At 53.9% G+C, this 9,074-nt stretch overlaps 1 protein-coding gene across 1 annotated transcript; it reads right to left on the bottom strand.

Moving 5' to 3' along the window:
* Positions 1-239: 239 nt before the first annotated feature.
* On the bottom strand, positions 240-8,471 carry NEU2 (neuraminidase 2). Its single transcript, XM_047770513.1, has 3 exons — positions 8,369-8,471; positions 3,203-3,446; positions 240-1,712 (listed from the first exon to the last, which is right to left on the bottom strand). The coding sequence occupies exons 2-3, from the start codon at positions 3,401-3,403 to the stop codon at positions 774-776; spliced, it is 1,140 nt and encodes a 379-aa protein (XP_047626469.1). The 5' UTR covers positions 3,404-3,446; positions 8,369-8,471; the 3' UTR covers positions 240-773.
* Positions 8,472-9,074: the final 603 nt, after the last annotated feature.

The raw sequence follows: 9,074 nt of genomic DNA, 5'->3' as shown, positions 1-9,074 counted from the left end.
GAGGAGGAGGAGAAATGGACGCAAAGACAGAGGCAGACATGAAAGTGGTTCAGCCACTAGCCAAGGGGGCCCAGGACCACCAGAAGCCGGATGAGGCCAGGAAGGACTCTCCCCCAGAGCTCTGGCACCTTACTTTGGGACTTTCAGCCTCCAGAACAATGAGAGAATAAATTTCTGTTGTCTTAAGACACTAAGTCAAAAGAAAAAAAAAAAAAAAAGACACTAAGTCAGTGGTAATTTGTTGCAGCAGCTCCAGGAAACTAACCCAATGACTTAAACCCATTTAATTTTCCAAGACCCCACCTTACCTCCCTGCAAAGCTGTCCCCACGCTCCCTGCTCTCAAGCGTTACTCAGACCCACACAGAGAGACAGACAGACAGACGGACAGACATGCACGTGTCTGCTAAGTGACATCTCTGTCCAGGAACGTGCCGAGCATTTGCTAAGAAGAAACGGGCTGGTCTAGATCATTTATCAAGAGCTGCAGAAGTGCTGGGTCGCTGCGGGGAGCAGCAGACTGAGCCAAGGGCCTCCAGGAAGCCAGGTTCCTTCAGGGTCTGGGTTGAAAATAGATTCTCCTGCTGAGACCTCGCAGGAGGAGAGGAGCCCAGAGGCAGGCACGGGCTTTCAGCAAAGGGAACAGCATGCAAGGCTGCCTCCCAAGGCCAGGGGGTGCCGGGGTAGGGGGTGGGATGAGGGCATGGAGGAAGGAAACCCCCAGCCCGGCAGAGGGGAGCTCCCTCCTTGGGCGGCACGCAGAGGGCTCACGGCTCATTGCAGCAAAAATGCAGCTGGGAAGGCTTGTTTCAGGGTGAACATGACAAAGACAATCTCCTCATAATCATTTGATTCATACAGACACCCAAACTGGGGTGACCCGTCGGGGCCGGCGCCCATGCTCTGGAGGTCTGAGTAAGCGCAGCTGCCCGTGGCCAGCAGGGCGGGCTCTGACCAGGCCAAGGGCGTGGGGGCCTGTCGGTTCAGGTACACGCCCAGGTTGGATCTCCACTTCGGGTCAGTCGGGTGGGTGTAGAGCAGCCACTGGTGTGGGGAGTCCGGCCCCCCTCGGGGGCTGGGGAAGCTGATGATGCTCCCCTGGCAGCCGTGCGGAGGCTCCACGAGCTGCTTTACTGGCTGGGTCTCCCCAAAATCGAGCCCGTCGTTGGTGCTCTGGGCCTGGACCCTGGCTCGGAGGCGGCTCCTTGCGTTCAGATACACCACCCTCTGTTCTGCATCCCCGACTTCGGCCACCTGGCACTCCAGGGTGTCCAGGGCCACGAAGCTGCCTCGTGCCCACGTGCGCCCGTGGTCATGGCTGACCAAGCAGAAGGCGGAGGGGGCGGGTGCCCGCGGAAAGGGGAGGTTGCGGTAAGCGTAGGCTGGCACCAGCAGGCTCTGCGTCTGGTTGTGCAGCTGCAGGCAGTGGCCCGGGCCCACCGCGAAAGTGGCCCAGTCCTTGTGGGCCGGGCCAATGACGGAGTCCGTGAGGTCTCTGGCGGGGCTCCAGGACCTCCCATGGTCCGTGCTGGTGACCTGGCACAGCCGTGTCACGTTGACCCTGGTCTGGAGCTGGTGGTGCTCAGACACCTGCCCGGGGATGGCAATGAAGAAGAGGAAAAGGGTCCCCGTCTTCTTGTCATACAAGGGGCTGGGGTTCATGGACCGGTGGCCCTCCAGCTGGGCTTGGGCCACCGCCTCCTGCGGGTGCCACTGCAGGTGAGAGAAGGAGAAGCTGTGAAATGGCTGTGACTCAAATGACAGCGGCTGCGCTCTGCGAGCGGGTGTTTTTTCCGGGGTTAAGGATCAAGGGTCATGGAGGAGACCGCTTGGCCCAGGGCTCATTCACCCTCACAATGCCTCCTAGAGCAGAAGCTGGGGCCCTGCCTCCCTCCAAGGCAGCCCATCCTTCAGTTCAATGGTTGCTGCTCCCACCCCCACCGACATCTGTCATAGGGCACCTAGGATGTTTAGACCCCAAGTCCAAAGATGATACAGGCACCGACTATGCTCAGCTTCATCCTGTCTCTTTGTACCAGCCCAGATCAGCGTCCCATTCTTGAAAAGTAAAGCCCCAGTAATAACTACATAGTCTGCCAGCGTGGCACAGGACATGACAAATCATGTCCCATCTTCTATGTGTCATACTCCACTGATGCAGCCTAGGAGGGGGGCAGCACCCCGAGCCTAAGGACTCACGGGGAGCTCCACAGGCCCGCGTCTATGTCATTTATGCTGCAACTATGCTGTTTATCCCTATTTATCAACCGCTATCCTCCAGTGAGCAATGGTAAGCGCACACATGGGGCCGAGAGTCTAATATCCATGGCCTCATATAACCCTAACCCCTAGCTCCTGGGGGACAGGTATTACTCGCTTTGTTTACACCTGTAGAATGAGAGCTTTAGATGAGGCCTTGGGCAGTGAGGTCATACTTCTGGTAAAGAGCAGAACCAGGACTTGAACCCAGGACCGTCTGCTTAAAATCCATGCTCCGAACACCTCATAGGAGATATGGACCACAAAGGAAAGATCAAAATGATGCTAAGCCCTTCACATGCGACACGCCAGCCTTGAGCGTCTTCATCAGAATTGCTTGGCCTTCACGCTGGAGCTCAGGACACAAGCAATCATCCCGACCACCCAGCCCAGGTTAATCTCACTCAAAGGGTACAAGCCCCCAGGGACGGGATGCTGAACTAGTCTTCCCTCAGGTTCTCAAGGATGGAAGGAGACATTCCCAGAATCAGTTTCCCTGACTGACTTGTAATAAAGAATAGGCAAAAAAAAAAAAAAAAAAAAAAAAAAAAAAAGAAGAAGGAGTTCCCTTCTTGACTCAGAGGTTAACAGACCCCACTAGGATCCATGAGGTCGTGGGTTCAATCCTGGCCTTTCCCAGTGGGTTAAGGTGGGTTAAGGGTCTCGTGTTGCTGTGAGCTGCAGTGTAGGCCAGCGGCTACAGCTCTGATTGGATCCTTAGCCTGGGAACCTCCATACACCCACGGGTCCGGCCCTAAGATAGCCAAAAAAAAAAAAAAAAAAAAAAAAGCAGATGCTGCCAGGCCAACTGAACATGTTTGAGACCTGGACCAGCACTTGGGGACACCTCCTCTGCCCCTCCCCCGATGTCCCCAGACAGCCATCTAAAGATGGGCTGGTCCCCGGGCTCCCGGCAGAGCTCTGGTTGCCACTTCCTGCCTTACCCGGACCTGGTGGGTGGACGCATCGTAGCTTCCCCTACGCAGGACAATCAGCTTCGCGTGCTCGTCCTTCTTGCTCGCCCGCTTCTCCGCAAAGGCCAGCAGGGTCTTCTGCTGAGGCAGGTAGAGCAGAGCGGGGATTCTGTAGGCGTGGGCTCCGGTCTGGAACACGGTCTCCTTGTGCAGGACGGGGCAGGACGCCATGGGGCTGGAGGGTGGGCACTGCAACAGAAAAGACGGCCCCTCCCTGCAGTCGCATCGTGGGATGGGGCCAGGCATGTGGTGCTCACCCCGCGGGCGAGCTGGCGACACTGGGTGGCCTGTCCTCCCCCACACGGCTCGTCCCCCTTTGCGCCATCCCACGTCCCCGTGCCAAGGCCCACGCGCCTCCCGGGGAGTCCGGCACCGCTCTTATCTGTGAGGCATTCGCAGCAGGTATTTGGAAAAGCATATTTTGGTTGATATTTTTATCATAAGTTGACAAACCTCCTTATGACAAATTTGTGATAACCTTTGGCTGCTTTTGCCAAACCCCACACGTCAATCAGACGCTTCACCCCGAGCGGGAGAGGGCTGGCCGGGTGGCGTTCTGCAGCTGTCCGACTGCCAGAAAATGACACATGCAGTTTTTTATAACTCCAGAGCCCTAGAAAGCTGTCTTAGAAAAGCAGGGGCGGTGGGGAGAGCTTGGATTCCTAAGATCCCCCCCCACCCCAGGCTGCCCGAGGTTAAGGCCCGTGTGCGCTCTTCCCTGGGGCAGGGAGGTGGCGGTGGGAACTGCACTTCCAGAGGCGCCCCCCCCCCCGCCCCCCCCAGCTCTCCCAGGCTGGGGATCCTCCAGAGCTACAAGGAAATAAAAATTAAGAATAAGCATCTGGCCAAAAAGGGTCTGGAGGGCCAGAGGTAACTCCGTGATGTTGCCTGACAGTAGGCTTGGTGCTGGGCCACCTGGGTCCCTTTCGGGGGACTGAAAAGACCCTCCTCCAGGAAGGAGGGTATCTGGGGACCAGTCTGTTTAGAATATAAAGATCTGCCCCCCCAGTCCTAACTGCCTACTCCTCAGGGCCCCAGCTCCAGGCTCCCCATGAATTCAGAGGAGGTTTTTCTGGGACTCACAGCTCAGCTTCTCCCTCTGCCTGTCTGGCTGCCTTCCTTTCCTTTCAACAGCACTGACCCTAGAAGGCGCCCCAGAAACCACCTGTGTCGGAACCTGATTCTTGGGGAGCCCCACTAGCGATGCTGTGTTTGGGGAGGAAAGCTGAAGCCACACAGCCTCTCCTCTGTACACCCTTTCGGATGCTTGCTTATTTCCCTCCCAAGCTGTGTATTTATTATCTATTTAAAACCTGCTTTAACATGTTTGAGAAAGAAACAGAATCTATCAATATTTTATTCACTCCATTATGAATATTATTGCTAGGACAATGCCAAGATACGTGATTGCCTAAAAACATGGGTAGAAGAACAAAGTTTTGTTTTGATGTGTGTTGGCTGTGCTTGCAGCATGCAAATGTTCCTGGGCCAGGTACTGAACCCTCACCACAGCAGTGACGATGCCATATCCTTAACCTCTAGGCCACCAGGGAGCTCCAGAACTAAGTCTCCATACTAAAATCTAGACGGGCAAAGGGCAGTCCAGGAAAACAGGGCTCAGAAGACATCAATTGGCTCAACTGAAACTCTGTTATGAAAACATAGAAGGGAAAGCATCCAATATGATTAAAAATATAAATGAAATAGGGGAGAAAGAGGCAGTTCAACTGTGTTCTCTAGAAAATTGAGGAAGGGATCTTTTAAGCTCTTGGGTATTTACCTAGACGTAGAATTGCCAGTCTTATGGTAATTCTAGGTTTAACTTTTTGAGGAGCGGCCAGGCCATTTCCACATCAGCTGCACCCTTTTGCACTCCCACCAGTCGTGTATTAAGTTCCAATCCCTCCACATCCCCCTTAACACGGGTTATTGTGGCTTTTTTGGTAACAGCCATGCCAGTGCGTGTGAAGTAGCTGACAGTGGTTTGATTTGCATTGGATGCCATGATGACTCATGACGATGGGTATCTTTACAAGACTTATTGGCTGTTGGAGCTGGACTTGAGCCTGGAGGTGATGGGACGACGTCAGATTTGTTTAAGCCAAGGGAGTGGTCGCCCGGGACTTACTCTTTAGGAAATCCCTCTTTGTGCTTTAGGGAACAGAGGCCGAGCAAAGGCGAGTCTGTTGCAATTTACCAGGTGAGATAGAAGGAAAGCCTAGATGAAGCAGAGGCAGTGACCACTGAAAGAGGAGGCTGGCTCTTACAGATGGGAAGCGGTCAAATTAATAGGGTTGGGAAGGCAAATGAGGGAGGAGTTGAGAATGCCCCAGTTTAAAGTAGTCTGAAGTGATTTCCAGAGCGTCTGTGACTGTTTTCTGGATTCCTCTTTTAGACTCTGATCTCCTTTAGGGCGGGGGCAAATTGATTCATCCTATTGCAAATAGTTCTTGTGCTCCTATTTCGTGCCCCGCATAGTTCTAGGAACTTAGATGCTTCATAAATAAAACACAGATTCCCTGGTCTTGTGGAGTTTGTGTTCTAGCAACGATGGCTGGGTTGTTATTATTGCCAAAAATCAAACAGTGCTTGCTAGGGCTGGGACCTGTCTGAGCACCTGATAGGGAAAGCCTTATTTGATCTCAAAAATGCCCCACACACGCCCTGCCCTCTATAAAAACCTGTGAGGCTGAGGGCAATGCCCCGATGGAAGGGATGCGAAGTAAAGCAGGGAAGCTGGGGGCACACGCTAACCCCAGCACCCACGGGTGGCTTGTGTATTTGCCATGTGTGTATTAAGCCAAAGTTGGCACGGGACGGGGGTGGGGAGGGAACGAGGGAGCTCGGCCTCCGCTCTAGGACTCTTTTCCCCTCCAGCAACTCGGCAGTGGCCCAAATGCACACACCCACCAGCATCACCAACCCCAAACATCTTCGTAATAATAGTAGCAAACACTTCAGTGGTCCTTACAACGTACTGGGCGCTCTTTATGTCCTCTATAAATATTTTTAAAAATATGTTCTGTAAATTGTATTTACAAACTATTATTTGTGATTTACAAATATTCATTCATTTAATCCCACAACACTCCCATGGCATATACACGACTGTACAGATGGGGAGACTGAACTCACCCAGCCCTTAAGGGTCCGAGCTAGAGCTAAAGATGCTTTTAACCCCATGCAGTACCATCCCCAAGAGGAATTCCGGAAAATGCCCTCTTCCTGAACCTCATTACATTTCCAGGGGTGCTTTGGCACCTCATTGTAGGGAGCTGGCTCTCTGGACCCAGCACTGGCTCCAATTGGTTTAGGGGGAAGAGAACTGAATTAGGAGTCAAAAAATTCAGCTTCTGGTCCTTGATCTACTCTTAACAGGTGTGTATTTTTGCATAAGAACCCACCGCGCTGGGTTGTGTCTCCCTACCTGGCAGGAAGGGAGCTGTGGGAGGTGCTGTGCAGGGAGGGGCTGAGTGGGAACCTGACTCCCGGCGGCAGAGCGGAGGGGCCTCAGCACAACCCGATCTCACACTCCAGCATCAGGTAATTAGAGAGATGACAGTGTCAGGTTGCACTTCAAGAAACTGCCATTTCGGAGTTCCCGTCGTGGCTCAGCGGTTAACGAGTCTGACTAGCGTCCATGAGGATGCAGGTTCAATCCTTGGCCTTGCTCAGCGGGTTAAGGATCCAGCATTGCCGTGAGCTGTGGTGTAGGTCGCAGACGTAGCTCGGATCTGGCGTTGCTGTGGCTCTGGTGTAGGCCGGCAGCTGCAGCTCAGATTTGACCCCTAGCCTGGGAACCTCCATGTGCCACAGATGCGGACCTAAAAAAAAAAAACTCTGCCATTTCAATTGGTCAAAAATAGTTGAATAGCAGTCCTGCCTGAGGCTACCAGCAGCTGACATGTTTTGTGGCCTCACGGGTGTGGAGCCCAGAACTTAGCCTCTTACACCAGAAAGTTCACTTGTCTCCACGCAGCCCACACAGCCCTCGGGGCCGGCGCCAGCACTCCTATCTCAGAAGGAGGAAGCTTAAAAGTGGGCCAGGGAGGCGGAGGCTGATATCCTAGAGTTGGCATGGGGGAGGGTAGATCTGAGCCTGGATCTGCCGGATTTCAGAACCCACACCCCTAACGACTGGGACCACCTGCCACAGGACCAGGTGGACCTCTGAAGTCTGAAAGGCATCCTCAGAAAAGGCAAACTGTGGCGGGTGCCCGCTTGCGTCTCTCTCTGCTGTTGGGAGCACAGCCTGAAGGGCACCGTTCAGATCCAGGGCCCTGGATTCAGCATCCACGTGCCCACGTCAGGAAGATAACTGGGCAGTTTACAAATCTGTATTTAGCCTCTTATGTGTGCCAGATAAACAGATAAGCCCCCATCCCTGCCCTCAGGGAGCCCAAACGAGGAGATCCAATAAATTGGGGGAGCAGGAGAGCAGCCCGGGAAGAGCCTTAATCTTGGGTCAGTTTGGGGTGGGACACTTGCCCATTGACCGCCATGTTGCAATGATGCCTCTCTCCAAAGAGCAGGCAGCTGCCTGCATCTCATCTGCCAAGAGCACCGGCAGAGCAAGGCTGTGGGGCAGCAAACCTGAAGTTTTCCCCAAGAAAACCCCATTTCCGGGGGCTCAACAACCCAGCAGGATTCCTGCCCCAGCCTGCGGGGGGATCTCTTGACACTCCTGCAGGACAAGACCACGGAGCATCCTTCTGGAAGTCCAGGCTGATAAGAGCTTGGGGGCAGAATCAGGAGTTTTCCCCAGCTGAGCCTTCTCCCCACATTCCCCATCTGACAAGATCTCTGGACACCCCAAGAACACAGTAGGTACCATATCGGGGGGTGGAGGGGCCGAGAACTGGCAGGCTCTTTCAAACTGCCATCATCTGAGGCATCCCCGAATATCACACCATCTCTCCAGAATTACCTGGTGCGGAAGAACTCTTGTTTATGCCAACAAAGAAGCAGGTGGTCGGAGTTCCCTGGTGGCTCAGCGGGTTAAGGATCCGGTGTTATCACTGCTGTGGCGTGGGTTCAGTCCCTGGCCTGGGAATTTTTACATGCTGTGGGTGCAGCGAAGAAAGAAAGAAAGAAACAAACAAACAAACAGGGGGTCAACTCTGAGAGACACCATACCTCAAGGAATGTTCTGGGTTGGATCCTAGGGCCTGGGTGGGAAGTCAGAGGGTGTGAGCAGAAGCCATGGGAACCCAGCTTCTAAAATAGTACAGCTCCCACATTCCCCCTGGAGTTTCAAGCCCTCCCCATCGGGCTTGTGCCTATAAACACCTAAGGGAGGCGCCGACCTCTGCCACCCACACACCTGCTGGCAGGTGCCAGGGCGATGTCGGTGCAGACCCAACGTTGGCCCAATTAGGACGCTGCCTCTCATTAGCCCGGAAGAAGTCTGTCCGGTTCTCTGAGCTGAATCAGAATGAGCCACAGGCAGCCTGAGGCAAGCTCACCTCTTAAATGCAGGCATCAACAAATTGTGGACACAGAGGGAAACAGACTTCCTGGGATGTAGGAGAGTCTGGAAGTGCAGGAACGGGGAAGTGGAGGGGCTTGACAGCAGGCAGGACTTGGCTTCACTCTGGCTCTGCTGCTCTGGGTGAGCAGGACAGCTTCTTGATGTCTTGGGACCCCATTTTCTGCCCCTAAAAAATCAGAGCAAAAATATCACAGTGGACTCCAAGCCACATGAACACAGACCATACGCCTTGTCTGCCGCTACAACCCAGCATTGAGAGCGTTTCTGACACATCGCTGATGCTGCATCGATAATGTGTCAGCAACCGAGCGATGGATGGTGCTGCCGTGCAGAGCCAACAACATGAGGGTT

This window comes from Phacochoerus africanus, chromosome 3 (genome assembly GCF_016906955.1).
Source record: "Phacochoerus africanus isolate WHEZ1 chromosome 3, ROS_Pafr_v1, whole genome shotgun sequence".
In the NCBI taxonomy this organism is placed as follows: Eukaryota; Metazoa; Chordata; class Mammalia; order Artiodactyla; family Suidae; genus Phacochoerus; species Phacochoerus africanus.
The sequence above is the reverse complement of the archived record's forward strand: the minus strand, read 5'-3'. Positions and strand labels throughout refer to the sequence as shown.

Excerpts from the sequence above, each read along its gene's own strand:
- NEU2 (XM_047770513.1), bottom strand. The coding sequence starts at position 3,403 with ATGGCGTCCTGCCCCGTCCTGCACAAGGAGACCGTGTTCCAGACCGGA. Across the intron at positions 1,713-3,202 it reads CGTCCACCCACCAGGTCCGG|TGGCACCCGCAGGAGGCGGT; the intron begins GTAAGGCAGGAA and ends TCTCACCTGCAG.